Source organism: Silurus aristotelis (genome assembly GCF_946808225.1).
Source record: "Silurus aristotelis genome assembly, chromosome: 29".
Classification (NCBI taxonomy): Eukaryota; Metazoa; Chordata; class Actinopteri; order Siluriformes; family Siluridae; genus Silurus; species Silurus aristotelis.
In genome coordinates this window covers 1142713-1170212 of record NC_139602.1, presented here as the reverse complement: position 1 = coordinate 1170212, position 27500 = coordinate 1142713, and the positions used below count along the sequence as shown (strand labels likewise).

Here is a 27500-nt window from a genome sequence, read left to right as displayed (position 1 = left end):
TATCAGACTGTCGAACTATCAGACTGTCAGACTATCAGACTGTCAAACTATCAGACTGTCAAACTATCAGACAGTCTGACGGTCAGACTATTAGACTATCAGACTATCAGACTGTCTCATCTTCAGTCTATTAGATGCCGGACTATCTCCAGAGGTTTCAGTGACCACTGTTCCTGCTCCTCTCCTCGGATCTGCCCACTTCGTCCCGGTCTGCCTCTGGATGATGTTCTCTTCGACTCTGCAGCTGGAGATGTTTCTCATAAACAGCCTGAAGATCCATGAGATTACAGAGTAACACAGGAGCTTTGAGGATTTGGATTTGGACTGTAGTTAATATCAACAGTCTGCTACACTGACTACAGTTTACATCTGATCTCCATCATTGCACCTCAACATCGTTTCTCTGTAATAAATAGACAGACCCAGATGAGGATGAGGTTCCCTCTGGAGTCTGGTTCCTCTCCAGGTTTCTTCCTTATGCATCTCAGGGAGTTTTTCCTTGCCACATCAGCCATCGTTCATCAGGGACAAAGTTATAAAGAACATCGTATTCATTCAACCCTCTCCCATCACCAGGCATCTCTCATATTATTAACACACATGTTGTGCATCAACCAGACAATCCACAACCCTACACACACTTTCACAAGAAGACAACATCCAACCAGTTTCCCCTGAAGACCGCTGAACATTCCTCCCTGCACACAACTACGCAAAAACGTGCCGAGGAGAGGCGAGAGTGTGCACGGGCGGCCAAAAACGCAGAGCACCATCCCTTTTTCTTAGAAAGAACGACGGAAGAATGGACGGAGGCAGAAAAAAAATAGGGGCTGATACTCGAACATGAGCGAGGAAGAAAAGAATCGCGTCCTGAATGTTTTAAAAAACGTGCGCTGTACAAAACACGTGAATAAAATATACACAGTTCCTGTATTCATTCTGCCAAAGGTTTGTGGACACCTAAACGTAAGTTTGGTGTGTGCAAGATTTTGTTCAGGTTGTCTGTCTGTCTGTTTTGTTCAGTCTGTCTGTCTGTCTGTCTGTCTGGCTGTCTCCGTTTGCTCTTATAATGAGCTCCACTCTTCTGAGAAGACGTTTCTCAAGATCTTGTGGAGATTTCATTCAAGCATGAGGATTTTGGTGTCCAAATACTTTTGCCAATATGGTCCATTTCTTGTTCCTAGATTTTAGAGAAACACGATTAAGGTCACGTGTACAAGGCTGTGGTACGTGAGGAGGTATAAACCTTATTTTTCTCCCTTTATTTGACCACACACACACACACCCCACACACACACACACACACACACACTAACACTCTTAACCCCATAGCTTGTAAACAGGAAATGAAACTTTCTAGTTTTTCTAGCAGTGGCTCACAGATCTGATCCCCAAATCATGCTTTTTCTTGGCGAAAAAACCCCCGCAAAAGATGCTGGTCATGTGACTGTTTCGTGCAGGAATGAAATACATTAATTAATTATACATTTGAGTAAGAAATAATGGTCTGTTCTGCCAAGAGAACACCCCCCCCCCCCCCCACGGAAGGTCTAGCGTATGGTATATGCTTGTAATTCACCCTTCTGCAAGCTCAGGCTTGTTAACGGATTCAGGGTTCTGCTGCGCGGATCAGACGTCTGATAAGAGCGTTTAGTCCCGCTCGACTCTAGTCGTCTGTTTTCTGATCCGATCGTTCTGCAGAGGTGCTCAGGCTTAGAAAAGTAACTGAGGGCTAAAATGCGTTGCCATGGACTAGTGTTTGTTCATGAAAACCCTTCAGGGACTCCGGAGTCTGACCTGAAGAGAGATGACCATCTGTTCCTCCAGTTGTCCAGACTGGATGGCCGCCTTCTACTGTGTTTTCAGCTGGTGCTTAATGTATGTGTGTGTGTGTTTATTGTGTGGGTTGTGGGTGTGTGAATGTGTGATCATGGCTTTTTGACTGGGCAGGTTGTGGCGAAGTGTGTGTTTGTGTGCGAGTGTGTGTGAGAGTTCAGAAGCTTCATTGTCTGACTGTTTCCTCTCGTAGTCCCACAGGAGAGTCGACTTTAGATAGTTAAAGACCTTGACCCGTGAAACAAAGGTTATAGAACACATTCAGGGTTCAGGTGGAGGGATGAGGACGGGGACGGGGACGAGGACACTGCGATACATAACATATCTGAAACAGATCACCTGCTGTTTAATCAGTGTATCAGTGATGTTTAAAATCACATTTAATTAATCCATGTTACAACTTCTACAACATATTATTATACAGAATACAGTAATCTATCTATCTATCTGACTGGCTGGCTGGCAGTTAGTCTGTCCGTCTGGCTATCAGTTAGTCTGTCTGTCTGTCTATGTGGCATTCTTTCTATCTATCTCTCCATGTCTATGTCTGGCTGGCTGTCTGGCTAGCAGTTTGTCTGTCTGTCTGTCTGTCTGTCTGTAACTACAATAGTATTTGAATGTAATTACGTGATGTATGTGTGATATTGTTTCTGCAGTTGTTTTTCCGCAAGTTGTTTATTTCTTCCTCCTGCGTTTTATTCAGCGCAGAAGCTGAAAGCCTGCAGAACCTGTTTCTCTTCTTGTCTTTCTTTTTTCCATTTGCCCTGACATGGATAGATGGATGGATGAATAGATAAATACACTGATAAGTGAGAAAGGGAGGGGAGGATATTCGGGGTGTTTCACCCACAGTAAAAACAGAATTCTAGAAAAGTCTGTATATTTATCAAAAACAACAACCCTGGAATGCCATAAGTATTCACTTGCGAATGAGCTCTGGTGCCTTCTACACTCTGAAACATTGATTGGCGTCTAACTGTGGAAAAGTGTATCTTCTATTTCTTCGGTTCAGACAGACAGCGACTCATCAATTTACTTAAGTGCATTTTTAGAAATTGCAGCTCTACCTCTGCCATGTTAATCTGTATTGTATGTGACGCCTCTGGACAGCAGTGGCGCTGAGAGAACGCGCTCGAGAAACGATCTGCATAGAAAATACTGCTCACAAATTATTGGTTATATAAATAAATAAAGTGCATCTACTAATAACTAAATATATATATATAATAAATGTTATCAAATTTTATTAAATCACATTATTATAATTTTTTCTTCAATCCACATTCGATATCTCTCCCGCTGCTCTGTCGCATGAGCCGGCCCTCAAAAGGGGGGGGGGGGGGGGCGTCCCGATACTTTTGGCGTGTGTACCTGCGATGTCGCACTGCGGAACTCCGCCACCTCAGCATTTCTTTTTTTTTTCTCGTGAAAGCGTCTCGCACACCTCACCTCTGCCCGCTACAGGAATAAAAGTCGTGTTTTGCACCGTACTGCTAAAGAACTAAAAAAAAAAAAAAAAAAAAAAGGTTCAAATGATGAGCAAATAAATAAATAAACTATTTATTATTTATTCTGCTTCCCCCCCCCCCCCCCCTTACTGCTCTTTTGGGTTTAACGGGGTTACGGGTCGGTTATTAATTAACCGCTAGACAAACACGCTCGCGGCGGTGAGTATATTCAGAGTCCGGCCCCTGACGCACGGGTTCAAAGCAACAGACACAAAGTGGCGTAAATTTACCGCTTTAGCTCCGCCCCCTTCGTTTCTCGCTTATTCAAACACCCCGTACTTTTGTTTGTTTTTTTCCCGGTAAATATTAACGCTACAGTTTACCCTCAAGCCCCATGAATGTAAATGTACATGCACATAATATTGCCAAAAGTATTGGGACACCCGACTTCTATAAAATTTTCCCTCCTGTTCAACTCAACCTGTTTCAGCTCCATGCAGACCTGCTTTCCATTAGTCGGATTTGTGTGGAAGATCTTGAGATGGTAAACGCACACGTCAACGATGAGAGCCGAGAGTGAGGATCTACACAAATATACACAGCGTGTCCAAAAGTATTGGAACAACCCCCTTTTTGCCCACCCTGATGTCTGTGGATGTTCTTTAAACTGTTCCCACAAAGTTGGAGGGGGCGGAACCAAAACTGTTCCAGCTCCTTAAAGATGGAAGATCTTGAGTGGCCTGCTATAGAGCTGTGAACCCCATCATCAGGCATCATTCTTTCTTTCTCTTTTCATTCTCTTTCTATCCGTGTTCTTTTCTTCCCTTTTTTCTTTCTTTATCTTTTTCCATTTTCTTTTATTCTTTCCTTTTTTCTCTCTTGCTCTTTTTACTCTCTGTATTCTTTCCTTTTCCTTTTCCTTTCCTTTTGTTCTGTTTTTCCATTTTTCTTTCTTTCTCTTTTTATTCTCCTTCTACTCGTGTTGTTTCTTTCTTTTCAATTCTTGCTTTCTTTTCTTCCATTTTTCTTTCTCCTTTTCTTTCCTCCCTTCTTTCTTAAACCATTCTTCCCTTCTTTCTTAATTGTTTCTTTCTTTCTTTCTTTCTTTCTTTCTTTCTTTCTTTCTTTCTTTCTCTCTCCAATTTCGCTACCTCTCAAAAACACACACCTGAACTTCCCTCCAATTAAAATCTAATATTCAGACCGACCGGAGAGAACAGTTCTTGTGGTAAATTTACTACCAAAAGAAAACATTTATTTATTTACTGACTTATTTATTTTAGTCCTGAACTTTCTGTCCCGCTTTAACTTCACAGCAACTGCGTGTTCCAGAGCTAGCGTAAACAAAACCACAAATTAGCCTACGATCGAATTAGCTGCTAGCAATCTTTTGAGAACTGGTTCCTATTTCTGAGTGTCTTTCGAGATTATCCTAAGCAACACCTACAGCGTATTACATAATGCACATACATGTTAGAAAGGTTGCTCCAACATGGTGTGTGTGTGTGTGTGTGTGTGTGTGTGTGTGTGTGTGTGTGTGTGTGTGTGTGTGTGGCTATTGTTGAGCAATCCCATGCTGTCAAGGTTTAAGCACTAAAGATAGCAGAGGAAGGCGCTTTTTTTCTTTGCTTTCTCCCGTATTACTGGATGCTGTATTGTGTGTGTGTGTGTGTGTGTGTGTGTGTGTGTGTGTGTGTGTGTATACCCGCTGCGTTGTTAATGTATTGCGACAGCTGTGAGTTCTGCTTTTTAAAATAACATCCACGGGAACTTTGGCTTCCCCGAACACGCAGCGTTCCTCAGGCCTCCACCTTTTCCACAATACAGAACTTCACATTCTTTATGGGTCCATGTGGGTTTCCTCCTGGTTCTCAGGGTTTCCTCCAAACCTTCTGCAACCATAAATTTTTCTCTCTTTTTCATTTTCTTCTTTCTTTCTTTAACTTTTTACATTTTCTTTCATTTTTTCTCTCTTTCTCTTTTTACTCTCTGTATTCTTTCTTTCTCCTTTTCCTTTTTTTGTTCTGTTTTTCCATTTTCTTTCTTTTTTTCCATTTCCTTACTTTCCTTCTGTGTATTTACTCTCTTTTTTCTTTGTCTTTTTCCTCTCTTTCTTTCTTTCTTTCTTTCTTTCTTTCTTTCTTTCTTTCTTTCTTTCTTTCTTTCTTTCTTTCCATTTTTTCCTCTCTTTTGGTCTTTTTTCCATTTTCTTTCTTTCCTTCTGTCTTTATACTCCTTTTTTTTCTTTGACTTTTCTTTCTTTCTTTCCTTCTTTTTTTCTTTCTTTCTTTCTTTCTTTCTTTCTTTCTTTCTTTCTTTCTTTCTTTCTTTCTTTCTATCTCCTGAAAGAGAAATGGAGACTCAATGTGGAATGAGATGTTCAAAAAGAAGCACATAACAACCTTATGGTCAGGTGTCCACAAACTTATGATTACAATAACTGCGAATGAACAAACTGCATCAAATGATGGACTTCTGAAGCAACTGTGAAACCGACCGATGGAGGTGAAGAGGAATGAGGTGGAGTTCCAATTCATCCCAATAGTGTTTGAGTTCTAGAGCAGGCCACTGAAGATCTTCCACACACATCCATTCCATGGAAAGCAGATCTTCATGGAGCTTGGTGCACTTTTTGTGGACGTGTTTTTGAGTCGTGTTTGTTTGGAGAAGAAGCTCGTATGGGTGGAAAAGTCGGGTGTCCCAATACTTTTGGCTTTACAATACAGCATGAGAAAAGCATGAGAGAGAAAGAGCGAGAGAGAACAAGAGAGATCCTTGTTTTTCGTTTTTTCTCTCTTCCTCTTTTTTTTTTCCTTTTCTTAATTTTTATATTGTCACACCATATAGTCTAAGGTTCACCACCACTTCTTTTGCCTTCTCAGCACACACACACACACACACACACACACACACACAAAGCCTTAGTGCTCCTATATAGAGACTATACACACTTTTAGTCACACAGCTGCAGACTGAAGTTTGTCTTTTTTTTTCTTTCTTTCTTTTTTTTTTCCCTCCTGGTAGAGGAACTTGAACAGAGTGGGGGAGTGAGAGACAAAAAAACCAGATTGGACCCTGAAACTGTTGTTCTGGCCTGTGATTGGCTGACTCCCTGTTGCTAGGCTTATGTCATTGCTGCTTTTCTATTTCTCCCTCAGTCTGTTTTTTTTTCTCTCGCTCGGCTCTCTGATAGGTCAGGCTAGAACTGGTTCTGAGCAGGGCGAAGCCAGGGCACTTTTTTTTTTTCTTCTTCTTCTTTTCTTTCTACCACTTGTTGAACATCCGAAGTTTTGTGGTTAAGTAGCTGTTACCTCCTCCTCCTCCTCCTCTTCCCCCCCGTTATCTCGTTCGGGACGAGCACTAAAAAACGGTTGCGAGACGTGACGAGATTAATTCACACCTGGAGGCTTTGATTGCGTCGGGATGAAAGCGCTCGGAGGGCGACCTTTCCGTCTTTCACGTTTGCATTTCGTAGAGGATTTGAATTCCATAAGTGAAGCCACAAGCCAAAGATTTCACCTGATAAAAAGTTCACACACACACACACACACAGTTCAGGAGAACCGTTGCCTGGTATCTCGTATAGGTTTGAGGGCTTGTCGTCATGAGAGGCTCGTTTCCCTCCTCCAACCCCCTTGTGAAACTGTGTGTGTGTGTGTGTGTGAGGATGGGAGGGGGGGGGGGACCCACAAAAACAATGAACATGCTGAATAGACTCTCCATCACTCGTGCTGTGTGACAGTGGAAGAACGTCCAGTATGCAAAAGCTCACGTCACGTATCTTCTCAAATCACGCTCCATTAAAATCAGTTCAGATCTCCGTCTCTATCCATTCGATCCGATTCAAGAAAACTGATCCACCAAACTTTTCGATCCGATCTTACATAAAAAAAAGTTCCGTAACTAAGAAGTTCCTCGGACCTTGGAGACGAGCAGGTTTGTTTGCTCCTGATAAGAGGAACTCACAAAGTCCACTCTTTTTTTAGAGGAAGGCGTATCGATCGGAGGAGCGTCTATCAATACCTTCGAAATGGCGTCCATTTCTGTCCTGTTTGAAGAGACGGGGGTGGTGGTGGAGGAGGGGAGGGTGAATAATTTCCAGAAAATAATCCAATCACATCGATAGACTTTATCTCTGGACGGAGAGACGGAGGGAAAGAAAAGCAGAAAAGGAGCGCAGGGGGAACCGATCTGGACTTGTTTTTCACTTCGGGCTGAAGGTATGACATCATGTCGCAGCAAACAGCAAAGATTTTGTGCATTTCCTGCGATACCAAGTCGATTCAGAGTATCTTTTTTTTCTTTTGTGTGCCAAAACAAATTATTTTGTTATTTCTTTACTCCTTTTTATTTGATTTCTTGGTTACATTTTTCTAATAAAAACGAAAATAAAAATAAAATAATTCTATCAGATAAATCTATAAATAAGTCGAAACGCTTTTTGATCTTTGAGACGTGCTGCAACAAAAAGATTTTTTTTTGTTTGCTTTTTTTGCTCATGTCGGTCAGCTCCCCCGACATGTTCACACCCGAAACCCCGCCCACGTCGACACTCATTGGACGGTGGGATGTTGTTTTCGTAACGCGATTGGCGGAGCGGCGTGTCGCTCCAACACGCCTTCTTATTTAGCTCCGCAGGGCCAGATGAGAGTCGGGTATTCTGCTTCTGCTCTGGATCTCTGAACAGCTGGCTGGGGAAGAAAACAAAAACAAAACAAAACAAACAAAAAGACAAAACCCTTCCAAGAGCCAATGTCTGGAGGAACAAAAAGTCTGATCTGAAACCAGGGACACGATGAGACACGCGTCTGCAGATAACGAGTCTGTGAAAAACACTCCTCTTACCATGACAGCTTTGTGTAAGATCTGCACTCACTGCGAAAGGATTAGCAGGAAGGTAAGAAGGAGAAAGAAATTGGGGTTTTTTGTCCCATTTTGGTTGCACTCGGACAACTTGAGGGGTCGCGAGAAGTTTTTCCTGCACAGCGCTCTCCCTCTCTCTCCCTTTCTCACTCTTTCTCTCTCTCTCTCTCCCCCCTTCTCACTCTTTCTCACTCTTTCTCTCCCCTTCTCACTCTTTTTCGCTCTCTCTCCCCTTCTCTCCCCTTTTTTCTCTTTCTCTCTTCTCCCTCTCCCACTCTCTCTCTTCTCTCTTTCTCTCTCCTCTTTTTCTCTCTTTCTCTCTCTCTCTCTCTCTCTCTGCAGTGCACCACTTCTCTTCTTCTCCCTTCTTTTTTCTTTACTTTCACTGCCTCGGCTTGCGTCTCTCTCTCTCTCTCTCTCTCTCTCTCTCTCTCTCTCTCTCTCTCTCTCTCCTGCAAATCGACCAAGGAAAAGGGACTTTGTTCTGCTTTTATCAGAGACTCTGATCGAGGTGTCATTCATTCACTCACTTATAGTGCTGTAACAATAAAAGGACAAAAAAACATCGTCCGTCTCCCCTCCAATTTATTATCCCTGTGATACATTTCACATTGCAGAGTGCTTCATTCTGTCTGTCTGTCTGACTGTCTGTCTGACTGTCTGTCTGTCTGTCTGTCTGTCTGTCTGACTGTCTGTCTGTCTGCACACGCATATATAATTGATTAATTAATTAGGATTAATTGGCTCGTTTCGGCTGGTACATGAGGTGTGTGTGTGTGTGTGTGTGTGTGTGTGTGTAATATATATATAAAAGGTATAAACCTGTTTGAGGTTACATATGATCATTTGTTTTTATTTTTTTTTATTTCCTTTTTTTTATTAATTCTTTTATTATTATTATTTTTTTTTTATTTAATTGGTATAATTTCCCATCATCCCTCCGCCCTCCTGATCATGAAGTTTGTGAGACAGTAACAGTGGAGTGCAGTCAGAACCTCCAGATGGATGGTGACTTGTTCTAACCTGAGAAAATCATCATCATCTTGTTGTTTTCTGTTTTCTACAGGATTTGGGCGTGCGGATCCCGAGGCCCCTGGGAAACGGACCGAGCAGATTCATCCCAGAGAAAGAGGTTAGACTCGTTCTCCCCACGTCGAGATTCTCCGATCGGTCCTCGTTCCAGCTCATGTCGATGTTTTTTTTTTCTCTCTTGCAGATCCTTCAAATCAGCAAAGTGGACACCAGGACGCAAACGATATTCGAGGACGCGTTTTCACTCGGCCGGCTTGATAACATCTGCCTGGTGATGGGCTTCCATCCTCATTACCTGGACTGCTTCCAGAAGACTCAGCATTACCTGCTTCAGATGGACGGACCCTTGTCCCACCACTACAGGCACTACTTAGGCATAATGGTAAGGTGGAGATGTTTGATTTCAGAGTGTGAGAAATCAGACGAAAACGTGTCTGAACACGTTATTTTTTTTTTTTGTCCCCCCGATCTCCCGCAGGCCGCCGCCAGACATCAGTGTTCGTACTTGGTCAATCTGCACGTGAACGATTTCCTGCAGGTCGGAGGAGACCCCAAGTGGCTGAACGGCCTGAAGGGGGCGCCGCAGAAGCTCCGAGCCCTGGGAGAACTCAACAAGATCTTGGCTCATCGGCCGTGGCTGCTCACGGAGACGCACATCAAGGTAGGCGAGGTTTAGCGTGCGGATTTTTCCGGCGTCGCTGCGGGTGTGAAATTAATCGCTGTTGTTGATGGAACAGAACCTGCTAAAGGCCGAGGAGCACAGCTGGTCCTTAGCTGAGCTGATCCACGCCGTGGTCCTGCTCACACACTACCACTCCCTGGCCTCGTTTACGTTCGGCTGCGGGATCACGCCCGACATCCACGCCGAAGGAGGACACACGTTCAGACCGCCCTCGCTCAGCGGCTACTGCATGTGCGACATCGCCAACGGCAACGGCGCTCTACAGGATACGCTCGGAAGCCAGCAGGTAAGCGCTAGAACTTCAGGTTTTCCTCGTGAGCCAGATGTTCTTGTGTTAGTCTGAACTTTGGGATGTGTGTGTGAAGGAGATGGAGGAGTTGGGTGAGGTAGAAGTGCTGATGGAGAGGATGAAGCAGCTGCAGGAGTGTCGTGATGAAGAGGAGGCCAGTCAGGAGGAGATGGCCACGCGGTTCGAGAGGGAGAAGAAGGAGAGCATGCTCGTCTCCACATCAGGTACGAATTACTACATGGATTGGAGGTACGAATATAATAAGAACCGCAATGAGAACCGTGCCGCGTTTTACCCCGCAGGAGATGAGGAGTGCGTGCCGTCCAGGGACGTCTCCCGGCACTTTGAGGACCCCAGTTACGGCTACCAGGACTTCTCCAGAAGAGGAGAACAAGTCCCGACCTTCAGAGTGCAGGTAAAAAACCGGTGCACCTTTCAGTCCGATTGTATTAGTTTAATGAGACGGATGGAAGGACTGATCTCAGAGCTCGATCTGGTTGTCAGGACTACAGCTGGGAGGATCACGGCTTCTCCTTGGTGAACCGGCTGTACCCGGACGTCGGCCAGCTGCTGGACGAGAAGTTCCAGATCGCCTTCAATCTCACGTACAACACGATGGCCACGCACCAGGGCGTCGACACGTCCATGCTCCGACGCGCCATCTGGAACTACATCCACTGCATGTTCGGGATCAGGTGGGTCCTCGGAAAATCCAACTTTGTTACGCTTTTTTTTCCCCAAATGCGTTTCTTTAAATGAACCTTCATCCTCATCTTCATCCTCAGGTATGACGATTACGATTACGGTGAGATCAACGAGCTGCTGGACAGCAGCTTTAAAGTCTACATCAAGACCATGGTGTGTAGCCCAGAAAAGACCACCAAGAGGATGTACGAGAGCTTCTGGAGGCAGTTCCAGCACTCTGAGAAGGTTCGAACCCGATTCCGTGACCTCGTTCTGTCTCGCGCTTTTGATAACTTCTGCTGAAACGTTTTTTTTTCTCGTCTCTCCTGCAGGTCCACGTCAATTTGCTTCTTATGGAAGCGCGCATGCAGGCTGAACTGCTCTACGCTCTGAGAGCCATCACGCGCTATATGACATGAAGTGTCTCTTATATAATTTCACTCTGTTGGATTTTTATATAGATAAAAAAAAAAAAAAAACGACCAGAAGTGAAGAAATCGCCTTTGTACGGGATGAAAAAAAAATCTGAGCACATGCGCTCACTCGGCTCACCAGCAGAGGGTGCTGTTTCATGGGATAAACCTGAGACTGAGACAGACTGAGCTTTTTTTTTTTTTTCTCTCAGAGGCGAGACCTCGCTAGTATTTTGAAATGCATCCACATGATGGAAGATGCTCCTCAAATCATTTCTTTTTTTTATTTGTAGACGACAGGACAACCGCACGACTCCAACTCCAGTATCGGTGCAAGCAGAATGCACTAATCATGCCTTTCTACTTTTTTCTTTTCTTTTTTTTTTTAAAGAAGAGCATTTGTGCAGCTGTGTGGTTTAAAAAAAAAAAAAAGAATTAGAAGGGGAAAAAACGTGTGAAGCACCGGAGATCTGAAAGCTCTGAAGTGCTGTTTGTTGAATGCTGCTTTTCTCGAACGAGAGAGAAAAAAAAAAACACCCGAATCATTGCCAATTTCATAAGCTAACGTGTAGGACGTGTGATAAAGAGCGAGAGAGGGATGAAAAAGTGTGTGTGTGTGTGTGTGTGTGTGTGTGGTAGGAAGTGATTGCAAAGAATTAGCTGTCTGAGCCCATTGTTTTTTGGTTTACTGTAAACTACCACTTGTCTCTAGTTACCGATGTGTTTTATATAAAATACATAAAAAATTATATATTATATATAAATCTTATCATAGCCTCTTTTTTTTTTGGTATTTCAGGCCGAAAAAAATATCAACAAGCACTTTTTGGATATATATATATAAAAAAAATGCTTCAGCTAAAATGTAGCCGGTGTTCAGTAAATTTTTTTATTTGCCTTTTTTTTTGGGGGGGGGGGGGGGGGGATTAGTGACCATTTCCTGGCTTCACTCAGATCGATGGATTATCGACAATATAAACCAGTCTTCCTGTTGATGATGTGATGTGCTTCCTTCCATCCTTCCTTCACCCATAATCCCTCTCTTTAACCCCTTCACCTTTACCTGTCTTCCCTTTTCCCCCTCAGTCACATGGTCATCATATTAAAAAAAAAAAAAAAAAAAAGACAAAAAATCCTTCTTTGTCAGTATAATAAAGAGAAATACCTCCTGTGGTGTTTATCTCCTTAGAAGTGCTCTTCAGCCGGATCGTATCGTCTGGTCGATGATGATGATGATGATGATGATGATTAATGATGATACTTGACCCCCTGCAGCGATGATCGAAACGCTGCCTGTGGTGTTTTTGTTTTTTTGTTTGGTTTTTTTTCGCCAAGAATTTCAATTTCAATTTTTTTTTTTTTTTTAATAAACGTGTGAATGTTTTAAGGACTACAGATTCTGTGATTTATTTCTTAAAAAAAAAAAAAAAAAAAAGGAATAATTAATTAAAAAAAAAAAAAAGGTATATATATTTTTTTATTATTATTATTATTATTATTTGTGGGCTAGTAGGGAATTTGTTCTATTAGATTTTTTTATCAACCCTGATGACTACCTTGAGAACGGTGACAGGTTCATAAAGAATTTAATAAAAATAAAAACAAAAGGAAAAAAGGTGGAAAAATCAATAAAGTGCAGAGAAAAATTATGATAAAGAGTGGAACAGACAGTTTTATATATTATATATAAATATAATAGTAAGAAACAATGGCCTTCCTTCTAAATTTCTTTTTAATTGACCTTCAGATACTGATTTAAAAAAAAGGAAAGAAGAGAGGTGGTGGTGGGGGAGGGGAATTGTTTCAAAAAGAATAATAAAAAAAATATATATATAATCTCTTTGTATGACTTAAATTCCAAGGACAATCTTGTAACACACACACACACACACACACACACACACACACACACACACACACTTGCGTCTTTCTTTATGTTGCACATTTCTAATATTTGAATTAAATTCATAATATACACTGTATTGCCAAAACTTTGTGGACACCTGATTATAAGATGTGTTTAATCTTCATCTGCCTGTATAATGTGCTCCACTCTTCTGGGAAGATGTTCCACTAGATTTTTGTCAAATTGTATGAAATTCTCAGGGGCGTTAGTAAAGGTGTTCAATAGGGATTGAGATCTACAGGAGGCCACACATGATCTTCCACATGGAAAGCAGATGGAATGCTGGAACAGGTTTAGGGTCTCCTAGTTCAAGGGAATGGAAAATCGTGCATCCACAGACCTTCTGTACAATTGTGTGCCTCCAAGTTTGTGAGAACTGTTTGGTGAAGAAGCAAATATTCAGTGATAAAAAAAAAAGAAAAAAAAAGTGTCCCAATACTTTTGGCAATACAGTTCTCTGAGGGTCAGTGTGGTTCTAAGTTTGAATTGTACACATGGTTCCACCAGATGGTCCTTCATGTTCTGATCCTTCAAAGACTCGAATATTATGAAAAGATAAAGTGCGCTTAGTCTATACCCTGAATTTCTATTATCATTAAATATCCTCTCGTACTTCACTGATGGCTTCTGGGAACGGTTGTGTGTCTCCTTGTGCGTTTCATCAGCCTCTCGGCTACAGGTAAGAACTTCAGCTCCCAGCACGCCTCCTGGTAAGCCTTTATATCGGCGCTTGAAGGCCACTTCAAAGCCTTCTGGTCTGGAAATTGAAGAGAGAAGGAGATGGTGGAACCATACTTTTATCAAGATCTTCATGATCAGGTGAAGAAAAGGCTTGTTGAGTGACCAGGTCTTCGTGTAGAACCCAACTTTTTTTCTCTTGATGTCCACTAACAACAAATGCAATTTTTTTTGGAAAGGGTGCCAATATTTATGGGCTTCTGGTCTGTACAGATTTTTGTAATTTTGGACGAGCCAAAAGGTTAAAGTTTGTGAGGTAAAAGTTTACATGATCTTAATGAAAAATTCTGGAAATGATATAAATACAGGTGTGTGTGTGTGTGTACCTGAATAGAGACTCAGGATCTCCAGCAGCTCTTGTGCATGTTCCTGCTCGGTGTCTTCAGTGCAGTTCCACAGCGTCTGACAAACCTGTGTAGCCAAGAGCCAGTCCTGAGGGCCGAAATCCCGCAGGCAATCGATCAACCTGCAATAAACACACAACCGAAAAAAAATTATATATATATATATAAAATAAACACACACACACACACACATACACACACACTCATATACACTATTATAATATTAGATATTTTCCACGCAGGACGATTCCTCCTTATTTCGAGGAGACCGAGGCGTGTCCTGAGAGTTCCATAGAATACAGATTAACATGGCAGAGGTAGAGCTGTATCTTCCTGCAGACACAACAGAAAAAGAAAGCGTCTGGCTATATCAAATTAATGCAAATCGCTTCGGTATCCCTCGTGGAGATGCTAATCGCTAGCGTATATACAGTAAACCACGATCAGTCCGAATACTCGATTCTGATTGGCTGGAAGTTCAGGCGTCGTCTAAACGAATGCACTGCGTAAACACCTGGACATTGTGGACATTTACGAATAATCTTCTTGAGCTGGTGGATTTCGGTGAATACGGTGAATTTGTAGGCAAATTGGAGAACTAGAAGGAGAAAGAGCACCAGGAGATATCTCCAACAGCTTCGTTATCGTGAAGACACAGCGCTACTGCCTTTCTCCTGGAAATAAATGTAATCTGACGGCACTACTTTATCTCTGGGTGCGATTCGGTGCGGCAGGAATTCGAGATGTAACGAGACGGCGTAAGGAAAATGAAGATCTGCAGTTATATATATATATATAATTACTTATGTATGGCTCCTTCCTGGTTAATTATGACTCTGTTCTTGGGATCTACTGAGAGGTTGGTGAGAACTCCACATGCCGAGAAGCACATGTCCGGATTCTTCGAGTCCAGCAGAGCCACGATGAACTGGTGCACTAGTGATGCAAAACACACACATACACGGGCAAATCCAGTTAGTGTTAATGTATAACACACACACACACACACACACACACACACACACACACACACACACACACACACACCTTTATTCCCGATGATAAAACTCTGTACTTCTTCTATCTGAGAGAGGTTACCAAACACACGTGTAGCCTCCAACACTGCGTCCATGCGCGAGCTTAATAACAGCCTCAGCAACACTACACACACACACACACACACACACACACACACACACACACACACACACACACACACACAACTATAATATGATGATTATTATATAACACACGGATTATTTATGACTGTTATATAAACACATTTTGTTCTCTTACACCTGGAGACGTGTGCGTGCCGGAGACGGACGACCGAGCGTTCTCCTTGGACGTAGGACAGGTTGTTGATGGCGGTTAAAGCGTTCACAACCGTCTCGGGACTCTCGTCCACAGACCGCAGCTCTGAAACAAAAAGTCGAGAAGAAAAGAAACGTCCATTGTTCAAAATCAGAACAAATCTTTCGTTGAAATATACAAAAAATCCAAAATAATTTGTTTATATATAAAATAAATATTGACGGTATATAAAACAACTTGTGTCCGAATACTTTTGGTCGCTCACGCTCTAAACCGGTCGCAGCTTGAATATCGCGAACGATCGCTTTAGAACGGCGGAATCTTTCGGGTGGTTTGGGAGCGGTTTCAGAAGCGTCTTGTTGTCCTGATATTGAACGAGAAGACGAACGCGGCATCCGTGACGAATATAGACGTGCGGTTTGAGTTGTCGATTTCTCTGTCAGCGCGCAAGTGCGCACGCGAGAACGTGTGTTTGTCTCGGTTTCTTTTTCCATCTGGTTTTAGATCTTTTTTTTTTCTTTTCCTTTTGATCGTCTTGAAAACAGGAAGATGTTTTAATTGAGCAGACAAAAGGGCCAGATGTGTGAGAGCGAACTCGTTTGACTATTTTTATAAAAAAAAAAAAAAAAAAAAAAATGTATACCTTCATCCTTTCTTTACTCAGGTATATCTATATTTAAAAAATCCACAGAAAAATCCGCCACGAGGCGGGCGTCCGGCAATCAAAACCGTCCGTGTGGAACACGGCAAAATTTTGGTGTCCTGATGTTGTTTTGTTTCACTAATAATAAACATGCATTTGCATAAAGCACCATATTTATCCATGATCATGTTGATTACAATAATAAAAACTTTAAAAGTATTAATTTTCAGGTGCATTTAGAACAGATAACAATGTGCGATTAATCAAGTTAACTCATATGACGATCGTGTGATTAATCGCAATAAAATATTTAAATTGACTGACAGCCCTAAATATATAAATAAATATATATATATAAACATCTATAACGTGCGTCTACCCTCCAAGTAAGAGTTTTCTGTCTATATACCTATATATGTACATCTATTTATCTTTTTTATATTATATATATTTATATAATCTATATGTATATAGATAAATATATACAGACAGACAGACAGACAGACAGACAGACAGACAGACAGACAGACAGACAGACAGACAGACAGAATTATCTCCCAGTAATGGCTGAGATTTTAAATCGCTCGAAATAAAACAACAAACAGCTGATATCAACTTCATCTTTCTTTCTTCTCGTCAGGAAGCGAGAACTCACCGTTTCACCCTACACCCAGTATGTGCACAAAAAAAAAAAAAAAAAAAAAAAAAAAAAAAGGACTGAAAGTGGGTTTCGGTTTTGCACCTAAAAAACCACACGCCGTTTCTCTGTTGTTGCGTCTCGGAAATACGCGAAGAATAGGAAAGTGTGTTTATCAAAACAGTCTCTGGGAAATGACAGCTGTACAGTCAGACGCTTCTGGTTCAGAGCGCCGTGCATGCTGGGAATCGCTGCCGGGAACCTGCGATCGCTAAAATATTTGCTGTTGAAGCGTAAGAGTGTGTGTGGGTCTGAGATAGAGGAGGGAAGGGGGGGGGGGTAAATTAATAAATAAATAAACGCTGATTAGACAATAGTCTACGCTTATCTGAGGCAGGAAGTGTGAACTGCCTCGTCCTTCCGTGCCGGCTCGGAGAGTCTCACGCAGAACCTAAAGTGAATTTTGGCTGAAGGCCGAGCTCTGTGTGTGTGTGTGTGTGTGTGTGTGTGTGTGTGTGTGTGTGATTATTCTGTGCTTACCAATCACTTTCATTAGAAGCTCCACACACTGTGTATTAGCTGCGAGTGCCGAGCCTACACCGGGGTGAATGGACATGTTCGCCAACACTCGGATCAGCTTGATCAGGATGTCCTCTTCCTCCTCCTTCACCTCTTCCTCGTGTGGGTGGTTCTCAGGGACTTGCAGGTAGCTCTGGAAAAGCTCTAGAAGGACCCCTGTGGTGTTTTCCTCCTCATACATTGTCTCTCTGGCGTGGTTGCTCCTTGCCGCCAGGTTTCCTAACGTGAACAGCAGACGTACCGTGAGCGCCTGGGGAGAAAAAAAAACAGAGATGCACCAAACGTTTTTGGACACAGGAGGACATATTGGAAGTAGAAGCATATATGAAATTTTCCGTTCAATCAAACTAGAAGGTCCAAACATCCACAAATCCACCTCCACAGAGATCTGCTTTCCACAGGTGGGAAGCTCTTGAGTAGTCTGCTATAGAGCTTCGAACCCTATTGAACACATTTGGGATCAATTGGAACATCACCCCATGCCCCCTCGCTTCCATTAGTACCTTCAATAACACCATTGTGGATGAATAAGATCTCACAAATCTGCACAAAATCTAGCAGAACATCTTTTCTTCTTCTAGTGAAAGCTTATTATAAGGGCGAACGGAGACTAAATGTGGAACTGGATGTTCAAGGAGAAGCACATATCGATCTTATGGTCATGTGTCCAGCTGTTTTGTCCTGTCTTGGTAATAAAAAAATAAAGAATAAATAGAAGGAGACACGAAGAGGGGAAAAAAGGAAGAAAGTCACAAAGAACGGTATGTTCCTCCAACAAGGGGTTGTGGGTGTGTTTATGTCTTTGCACGTTTTTTGGGGTGGGGGGTGAAATTATGCGTGTTGGTTTAACACTGGTCTATTCAGTAGAGCAAGTGTGTGTGTGTGTGTGTGTGTGTGTGTGTGTGTGTGCATTTAATATACATATGTTTTGGCTGGACTCACCTGTTTCCTGCTGTGTTTGCACAACAGGGATAAAAATAGCCTGTAGCAGCTCGGTGTCTCGGCCAGAACGGAGCAGCACTCAGCATAGGAGGACAGTTTGCTGGAGAGACACACACACACACACACACACACACACACACACACACACACAAATTTTTACTGCTAAACTGCCTGGTACGCTACATGGACTTATTTTTGGACGTCCCATTCCATATTTCGTTTTAATTATCTCTGCTATAGAGCTCCAATCTTCTAGAAGGATGTTCCACAAGATTTTGTGGAGGTTTGTAAGATGTCATTCAGCCACAAGGGCGTTTAGGTCAGGAACTGATGAAGACGAGGCAGTTAGGAGGTCTGAGGGGTTGGCATTCCAATTTATCCCAAAGGTGTTTAAGCTCTCTAGCAGGCCATTTAAGATCTTGCACACACATCCAACCCATGGAGGCATATCTTCATGGAGATGGCTTTGTGTGAAGATGTCGTGTACACTGTGGGAACGGTTTAGGCAAAGAGCCACATATGGTTCTTTGCGAGGGAGATGGTAGAGACTTTGGACTTTGGATTCAAACCCCAGCATCACCAAGCTGCCACTGTTGGGCCCTTGAGCAAGGCCCCTAAACCCTCAGTTGTAAGTCGTTCTGCATTAAACGTAAACGATACAGATACTAGAAATGGGTTAGAATACTTTTGACACGCACATCACTCATGCTTTTGCCTTCGATCTCTGTTAAAAACCTCATTGATCACAAGGTCTCTTACCTGAATATCCTGGATACATTCAGGCAGACGTCCTGGTCTTCTTGGTGACGATCCATGACTGCGCACAATCTAGAAAAGACGTCGTTGGACAGAAAAGAGGGACGGGACTCCGGGAAGTCGGCCATGTTTCGCAGAGCCGATGTGACCTGTAATGAAAGGGCGGGGGGGGGGGGGGGGGGGGACAGAACAAACAGAACAAATTCATCTCTGTGTTAGAGGTTTGAAGCACCAACGCTGCATTTCCACCTGAATTTAAGCTTTTTAGGACGATATAAACCCACGTATTAGTCCTATAGAAAAAGAATGGCGTCCTGTAGACAAAAACAGCCTTCAAGTGCTGTTTAATAGATACAAGGGTGTGTGTGTGTGTGGGGGGGGGGGGGGGGGGGACTTGAGACAAGCCAAGAAATGAGTGTGAAACAATCTGCCCTGTGTTAGGAATCCTGGGTGACTCCACCCTTTCTATTTTGTCCGGTTCGGTTCGATTCTGAGAAATGTCTAGGCGGGGTTTTTGGTTTTTTTTTCCCCGAAATCCCTGTTCCACTGCTTCCAAAACCTCATGAGGGAAAACATTGATGATATCCAAGCTTTTCTGATCAGACTCTCTCTCTCTGCACTCAGGGATAGAAGTGATTGTTTTTATACATGCACACATACATGTGCATCTCCATAACTGAGCCAACAATATGATGCATTAACGCTACATATGGAGCAGCTACCGATGCGATCCGATTCCCCCGACTGCGATCCGATTTCCATTCCATTCATCACAACCGGATACTGCATTTAAAAAAAAAATAAATAAGTCTGACTTCTAACTCATGGATCCGTTCACACACACACACACACACACACACAAACACACACACACACACACACACACCTCTGTAGTAGAAAAAAAACGAAAGACATAAAACCCAGACGTTCTTTTCCTGTTCTGTCTGCACGCAGATACAGCTCTACCTCTGCCATGTTAATCTGGACTACTATATAATAGATTGGTTTTGAGCAACGCAAAAAGCTTTTATGTCAATGTTCAGATGCGAATCAATGAATCAGACCATCCCTAAGATATATATATATATTAGACAGTGGTTGGTTTGAAAGGCGCAGATGTAAAGGACGAAAGACGGACGATCGCAAACTACACACCTGCACCAGTATGTGCCCGGCTACAGTGTGTGTGTGATGATCAGTAGGGCAAGTTGTAGGGTCTGAGAACTGAACGAGACGCTCAGAGAGCCGTAGCGAGACTGCGATGAAGTCTTTATCCAGGAGCAACCTGGCGAGGGAGCTGTTTCCTGAGAGGAGCTTTAAGGAACCCATGCAGTACAGCACTGCTTCTCCACCGCTATTACAATCATCTATTAGGGACAGGAGGGAATCTGATATACACACACACACACACACACACACACACAAAATAAGCAGACCATGAAAGTCAGTTAATGACTGATCAGAGTGAATGAGTTACACGGGAAACAGACACGCACCGATAACCGGGTCATCCTGGAACAGGAAGTCGTTTCTGGAACTCCGGCTTATTTTGAAGACGAGCTTGCAGATGTTCAGCAGGTTGTTCCCGCTGACCTCGAGCTGGAACGACATTCAGAAAACGCTGATAAAATCGTAGATTTGCCATCGAGAAGCGCGGTACGTCCTCAACGTCGCGTCCTTACCGCGAGTATGAGCTGAGCTAGGGTGAGGTTCAGCGGGTCTGATCCCAAATCGATCAGTCGAAACAGCGCCCGGAGAACGTAGGACCTTCTCTTCAACCGCTTTCCCAGCATGCCTTTCTCCAGCAGGACATTATAGAGGTCTCTACAGGCCTCACGAAGGCGCTCGATGGTCTCGGGAGCGACGGTTCCTCCTAAAACAAAAACACTCTCTCAAAATCCATATACAGGCCAAATGTTTGTGGACACCTCGCCATAACGTAGTTACACAATGGGTTTCTTTTGAAGTATCTTAGTACACTAAGTACACTTATAATAAGCTTCAGGGAAGATGTAGGAGGGGAAGTTAGGAGGCCCAAAGGTGTTTGAGATCTTCCACACACATATAACCAATGGAAAGCAGATCTTTGTCTTCTACATACGTGAGCTTAAATGCGTACGCACGCAGTATTTAGGTTTAATCAGATGAACACGGTGTAGTTTATAATCACCCGGAGCAACCGACTCGAACGTCTGCACCACGGGAAGCACGTCGTTGGTCCAGAAGAGCGATTCGTCATCGATGCCATCGTCTCCTGCGGCGTCTCCACGTCCATGCCATGCGTCTGTCAGAAGAACAGACGGACCACAAAAGTCCATTAATAAAAAAATAAATAAAAAAAACACCAGTGGAACATAGCACGAGAAGGGGGTGTGTGTGTGTGTGTGTGTGTGTGTGTGTGTGTGTGTGTGTGTGTGGCTGGGATCTTTAGGGTTCATATGGATCACCAGATCACAGGAGAGTGGAGAGGAATCTGACCTGGTGGTGTTCCTTTGGCTCGGGAAAAGTCAGCGCTGCTGGACCGTGAAGATCTACTCCACACACACACACACACACACACACACACACACACACACACGACAGAAAAAGATGAAAGGTGTGTCGATGATGGCGTTTTTCCACAAACAATCAATAATTCCTAGAAGAGTGGAGCTTATTACAAGAGCAAATGGAGATTAAATGTGGAATAGGGTTTGGTCAGGTGTTCACAATCTTTTTGGACATTTTCCAAACTTGCCACAAGGTGTCTCTGTTGCGGTGTTCTGGTATCCTAATAAAGTGTACCGGACGGTTCCGATGGTGTCTGATCGAGCCGATGAGCTTCACTGCTCACAATCTCTGAAACATCTGCAGCTTTGCATAATGTGAACGCATGCAAAGTGGTCAGAGCAAAAAAACAAAAAAAAAGGGCGCATGCAGCAGACAGGAAACCACAAGGCTGCGTGTTGGGGTCCGAGTCGTTCCTACAACGTCGCGGTGAAGCTTGTTGTTTCGAATGTTGTGCCACGGCGATACGGCGGATACTTGTGCATGCTATAAAAGTCAACGTGCTTCTTCAGAAACGCCCTCCCGAGAAGAAACGAACGCTCTGTCAATGACTAATGACAATGACAATGACTCTGCTAATGACTTCATAATGCCTCATTGTTGATGGAGTGCAAGAGTCTGAGACGTGATCTCATCGCTCGAGTCTTCAGCGAAACTACGCTGGTGGCCAAACGGAGCAGCCTGCACTCATAATCTAATACTGCTCCATCATCAGATAGAGAGAAAGAGAGGATGAGAGATGTGTGAAATCGAATGCAGAGTTCTTCAGAACGTGTATAAACCCGATACTAAAATACAATGTGCGGCCATAAGTATTGGGACACCCGACTTTTCACCTCTAAATTCAATTCAGTTGATCTTTTATCTCGGAGCAGCTTTACACAGAGGTTACATACAAATGTGCAAGGAAAATCTCCCTGAGATGTTGTGAGGAAGAAACCTCGAGAGGAACCAGACACAAAAGGAAACCTCATCCTCATCTGGGTAGCAACCCGTTCGTTGCAGTTCCATTGCTTCATGGATCTTTGGATCTGGAACCATCCCTAGCAGCAGACAGAGCGGTCTCCACAATTGAAGAGGTAGGGCGTCGAGATGAAGCGGGCAGATCCGAAGAGAAGAAGAAGGAGGAACACCGGTCACTGGATGTGGTTCTTTTCCATATTGAACACCTTTTGGAACACGATCCTACAGTCAGGTGTCCACAAACTTTTGGCCGTACAGTTTAAAATCGCCATCCAAATTTCACAGAGATGTGAGAAAAGTTGCAGCTTTGATCATTGGATATTTACACCAAAACCAGGTGAACCATGCAGGCCAAAAGTATTCGGACACACCAACGTGCGATTAAATTATGCAATTCCGACTCTCCATAAATCATTCCTGCATTGAGTTTGGGTTCCTCCCTTAGTTTTAGTCTCAAATAGGATTTGTGAATATGTAAATACTCTGGAGTTCTTCTGCACTTCAGTTTCACGGATCAACCAAATACACTACATGGTCAAAAGTATTCGGACACCTCGCCGTAAGAATGGCTTGTTGATCTCATACCACTCGCCCTCCGCTCTTCTGGAAAGACGTTCCACTGGATTTTGTGGAAAATTTGGGACGGACTGGTGGTGTTCCAATTCATCCTGAAGGTGTTCGATAGCAGGCTCTATATCAGGCCGCTTAAGATCTTCTACACACTTCCAACCTATGGAAAGCAGATCTTAATGGAGCTGGCTTGGTTACACGCTGGCACTGTGTGAAAATGCGTACCTGTGTTCGGTTGTTGTCTGCGTGGTTATTTTTAAGGGTTTCTCCATTCTTTCTTGGTTGTGACCGGGATGTGAGGACTTGGTGTACACATGATGGGACGGCTTCATACTCACGGTTGGCGCGTGAACACCCACGGATTGAGGAGCTACAGAAATATAAACACGAAAAAATATGTAAACACCGACCAGGTAAAACATTATGAAGAACACTGAGTATCTTCTCATCATGGCACCTATAAGCAGGTGGATATATTTATTACTCAGCAACATTTTGTCGAAGTTGATGTGTCCAAAACAAGAAAAATGGCCGAGTTTGACAAATTGGGACGTCTAGACGACTGGGTCAGAACCTCCTCACGTCTACATCGGTGCCTGACAAATCTCCTCAAAACCTAAAGAAGATTTGAAGTTATTATAAGAGAAAACGGAGAGACTCCATGTGAAATGGGACGTTCATAGCAACCTTACGGTGTCGACCTTATGCATTATAAAGACTGAATCTGTGATTTTAGAATCTAAAAGATTTGATCTGCCTTCAAATATGTTTCGCTTCCCGCTTTATATTAACAGTTTAAAGAAAAAAGACAAAAACGGCCGAAAGGCGGGCGTCCGAAAACTTTTGGCCTCGCCGTGGAATCAGATTGGATCGGATTTCTCGGTGCAGGTGAGACTGCGTGAGCGGCGAGTGAGTTATAAGCCGAGGACGTGAACTCCTACGCACGCGGCTTGACTGGCCGTTATTGTTCCCATACTACTGATATAAATTTGCTTATTACGGAGGCCACAAAGGCGTCTATTCATCCTGTCGTTCCGCCGAGCGAGTGACGCACTTAAACAGTTGTCCGAGTGGCTTTTAAAGAGGGCGGACGTGGACGGGGAGCAGGGTTACGCTGAAAAGCCGCCTTTGGTCTTTCTTTACAATGGGCTGACACATGAATAGCGAGAACTGAATGGAGGACAGAAGTATTGTGGCAGGACTCTTTTCTCTTATTCAGAACGACTCGGACTTGTTCTCCTCGACCCGTTGCCTTGTTTAGTTCTCGGTGCTGGTTCTCAGACGTTTCTAGTTACTATCACGCTCCCAACGCTCGGCCCTGTTTAATCTCTAATGCTTTAGATACATCACTGTATGGACAAAAGTATTGGGACACCCAACTTTCCAAGGCCAATCTGTGCTCCTTCCCCAAAATGTTCCCATAATGCTGTAGCATGAGATTTTCCCTTCACTTGAGATGTTCCACCATGACCATGCCCCTGCCCCCTGTGCACAAAGCCAGCTCCATGAAGATATGGAAGATCCACTCCATCCCATATAATGAGCAATTAGAGACTCAATGTGGTTGGGTGTCCACAAACTTTTGACCTTATAGTTTGTGTGTGTGTATAGATAGATAGATAGATAGATAGATAGATAGATAGATAGATAGATAGATAGATAGATAGATAGATAGATAGATAGATAGATAGATAGATAGATTTTTTTCATTTCATGTCACACACACACACACACACCGGTTGAGTGTTGGCTCGTACAGAGTTCCAGCGTGAGCGATCGTGCCTTGACGAGCCTTTTCCGAGCTCCTCCTGAACCTCTGCGGTCCGTACGCTCATCCGGAGGAGGACGTGGCAACCCGGGCTTCTGACGTGTAATAATAAAGCCTGTTAAAATGTAGCTTTTTCACCTCGTCAGACAGAAGCGTCGTGATAAATCGGCTTACGTGTTCCAAAGGCGACAGGCGAGTCCCTGAATTCGGCCTGGAATCCGGAACTTCGAAATTTCTAGCATGAAGACTGTTGAAAAAAAAAAAAACAGGAATTATAAAACAAGAAATGTTCAATCGAAGCAGGTTTCGAAAATAAATTAAAAAAAACCTGAATGTGGACGGCGGTCTTCCGTCGTGGGATCCTGGGAAAAGCTGCCGGTGCTCCTCTCGTGGGGTGAAGGGCCGCCGTGTCTGCAGAGTCCTGAGGGAACGCCGGGCTTCCATCACTATCTCTGCACTCGTCGGTCTTTTGGTGTCATAACCCAGATAGAAGGGTCCTTGCTTTTCCTGCTTACGCTCCACAGAGGCCATGTGTGCAGGACGGTTCGGTTTAACCAGACACTACGTCTAGACCATACGAGAAACAACAGACAATCAAGATGATTATATCTCCGTCAGTCATCATCCCATGGTTATAGAACTTCTCATCATATGGCAGAATCGTGACGTAGGATTTATCAGTACCGTCCGGATCGGAGGGTGCACATACTTTTGCAGAACCATACATTCCATAGAAATCATAATTGATGAAAAATATATTGAACGAAAGAAAAAGTGTTGATTCTCGGGTATGACCATGAATATGAAAGAGAGAGAGAGAGAGAGAGAGAGAGAGAGAGAGAGAGAGAGAGAGAGAGAGAGAGAGAGAGAGAGAGAGAGAGAGAAGAGAGAGAGAGAGAGAGAGAGAGAGAGAGAGAGAGAGAGAGAGAGGAGAGAGAGAGAGAGAGAGAAAGAGAGGGGGAGAGAGAGAGAAAGAGAAAAAGAGAGGGAGAGAGAGAGAGAGAGAGAGAGAGAGAGAGAGAGAGGGAGACAGAGAGAGAGAGAAAGAGAGGGAGAGAGAAAGAGAGAGAGAGAGAAAGAGAGAGAGAGAGAGAGGGAGAGAGAGAGAGAGAGAGAGAGAGAGAGAGAGAGAGAGAGAGAGAGAGAGAGAGAGAGAGAAGAGAAAAAGAGAGGGAGAGAGAGAGAAAGAGAGGGAGAGAGAGAGAGAGAGAGAGAGAGAGAGAGAGAGAGAGAGAGAGAGAGAAAGAGATGGAGAGAGAGACCAAATTGAGAGACAAATTGAGCTAATTCACTTTATATTTCATCATTTTTAAGTAAAAAAACAAACAATAAAACATTAAATAAATAGATTAAAATAAATAAATGATGATAGATAGATAGATAGATAGATAGATAGATAGATAGATAGATAGATAGATAGATAGATAGATAGATAGATAGATAGATAGATAGATAAAACAAATAAATACATTAATAAATAAATAAATATACAGACACAGACAGATAAACAAATTAATAAAAAAATAAACAAATAAGTAAATACATGCATACATAAATCAATAGACAGACAAGAAAAGAAAAGAAAAGAAAAGAAAGAAAAGAAAGAAAAGAGCTCTGCTAAAGCTCGAGGCACGCGGACACGTGCGCGTTCACGCGCCGCGTCGCCATAGCAACGCGTGCACCCTGGTCGCAGGAACTCAAGCTCGACAATAACAAACATGAATAATAAAAGAGTGAGGGACTTTTTAAGAAAAAGAGAAAGCAGTAGTACTGAAGAAGAAGAAGTTGGTGATGGTTTGTAGACCTACACACTGTATTTTAGGTCTTTTATATAAATATATATATATATTCCTCCAAAACACGGTGCACGAGTCGGTGGTCTCGCGCTACAGAGGAGCTCGATAGGAAATCATTTCACAGACGGCAGAAACCACGCCCACTTACTACTACTAATGTTATTAAAACGTGTTAAATATTGATATTTACCTTATTGGGTTTTATTTGTACACTGTAAGCCGGTGTTGTGTCCGTTTCCTACTCTGTCTCCAGGAACACTGTGCACGCGGAAACTCACCGGTGATGACGTCATGACGCGCGTGCACGTGAGGGGCAAGAGCTGAATGTTGAAACAGGTACAGACAGACAGACAGAATGTTTAAATATTGTCTATTGGACCATTGGATTATTTTGGACATTGCAGTCAATTCAGGAACCTGGATTTTTCATGCAGTTCCTCAGAAAAGTTCCATTATAAATGAAGTATAGTTAAGTGAAGTGACAGTCTCTATTATTAACATGCAAATACATCAAGATGCAAATCACATTTACAATTGGCAAGCCAAGAACGTATTACATTTCATCCTGGCGTGTCGAAACCCCATGCTCCGACGTGAGCGTTGCTATTTACTCATGCTCTTTGCATATTTTATGAGCAACTTCTCTTTCCCATGCATGTGTCAGATCCATTGTGGTTTGACCTCTGAACAAAATCATGACACAAAATAACACGGCTCAGAGATTCACATTCAGTCATTACTGAACTTACA

General features: G+C 43.1%; 2 protein-coding genes and 1 long non-coding RNA gene across 8 annotated transcripts in view; 2 read left to right on the top strand and 1 right to left on the bottom strand.

Moving 5' to 3' along the window:
* sesn1 (sestrin 1) overlaps positions 1-12637 on the top strand; it is a 28927-nt gene extending 16290 nt beyond the window's left edge. Inside the window, exons 1-10 of one of the 3 annotated variants that reach the window (XM_083535720.1) lie at positions 7925-8181; positions 9214-9279; positions 9364-9561; positions 9658-9840; positions 9917-10147; positions 10227-10374; positions 10453-10565; positions 10655-10845; positions 10936-11080; positions 11167-12637. In XM_083535720.1, coding sequence (XP_083391846.1) covers positions 8080-8181; positions 9214-9279; positions 9364-9561; positions 9658-9840; positions 9917-10147; positions 10227-10374; positions 10453-10565; positions 10655-10845; positions 10936-11080; positions 11167-11253 — 1464 coding nt within the window. In that variant the 5' untranslated portion in view covers positions 7925-8079 and the 3' untranslated portion in view covers positions 11254-12637. Of the gene's footprint in view, positions 1-7924; positions 8182-9213; positions 9562-9657; positions 9841-9916; positions 10148-10226; positions 10375-10452; positions 10566-10654; positions 10846-10935; positions 11081-11166 lie in introns of those variants that run through there. The other 2 variants (XM_083535719.1, XM_083535718.1) reach the window with 2 other exon arrangements.
* A 426-nt stretch (positions 12638-13063) lies between these two features.
* On the bottom strand, positions 13064-27083 carry armc2 (armadillo repeat containing 2). 4 transcript variants are annotated; one of them, XM_083535702.1, is made up of 18 exons: positions 26941-27083; positions 25283-25521; positions 25129-25201; positions 24923-25049; positions 23412-23556; positions 21585-21640; positions 21277-21390; positions 20789-20979; positions 20603-20705; positions 20262-20494; positions 19110-19255; positions 18351-18450; positions 17370-17658; positions 15532-15654; positions 15283-15396; positions 15039-15171; positions 14218-14357; positions 13064-13910 (listed from the first exon to the last, which is right to left on the bottom strand). In XM_083535702.1, the coding sequence occupies exons 2-18, from the start codon at positions 25483-25485 to the stop codon at positions 13768-13770; spliced, it is 2433 nt and encodes an 810-aa protein (XP_083391828.1). In that variant the 5' UTR covers positions 25486-25521; positions 26941-27083; the 3' UTR covers positions 13064-13767. The 4 variants fall into 4 exon arrangements, with proteins under 4 accessions (XP_083391828.1, XP_083391829.1, XP_083391830.1 ...); XM_083535703.1 differs by having other exon boundaries at positions 21585-21637; XM_083535704.1 differs by having other exon boundaries at positions 24923-25046.
* On the top strand, positions 19124-19911 carry LOC310722921. Its single transcript, XR_014532543.1, has 2 exons — positions 19124-19257; positions 19295-19911. It is a non-coding gene; the product is annotated as an uncharacterized lncRNA (long non-coding RNA).
* Positions 27084-27500: the final 417 nt, after the last annotated feature.

Bases quoted from the DNA above. Each gene is read 5' to 3' on its own strand.
- armc2 (XM_083535702.1), bottom strand. From the start codon at position 25,485: ATGGCCTCTGTGGAGCGTAAGCAGGAAAAGCAAGGACCCTTCTATCTG. The intron at 23,557-24,922 runs GTGTGTGTGTGT...ATATTTCTGTAG, and splicing joins TACGAGCCAACACTCAACCG to CTCCTCAATCCGTGGGTGTT. The intron at 19,256-20,261 runs GTGTGTAGTTTG...CTTTCATTACAG, and splicing joins CCGGGCACATACTGGTGCAG to GTCACATCGGCTCTGCGAAA.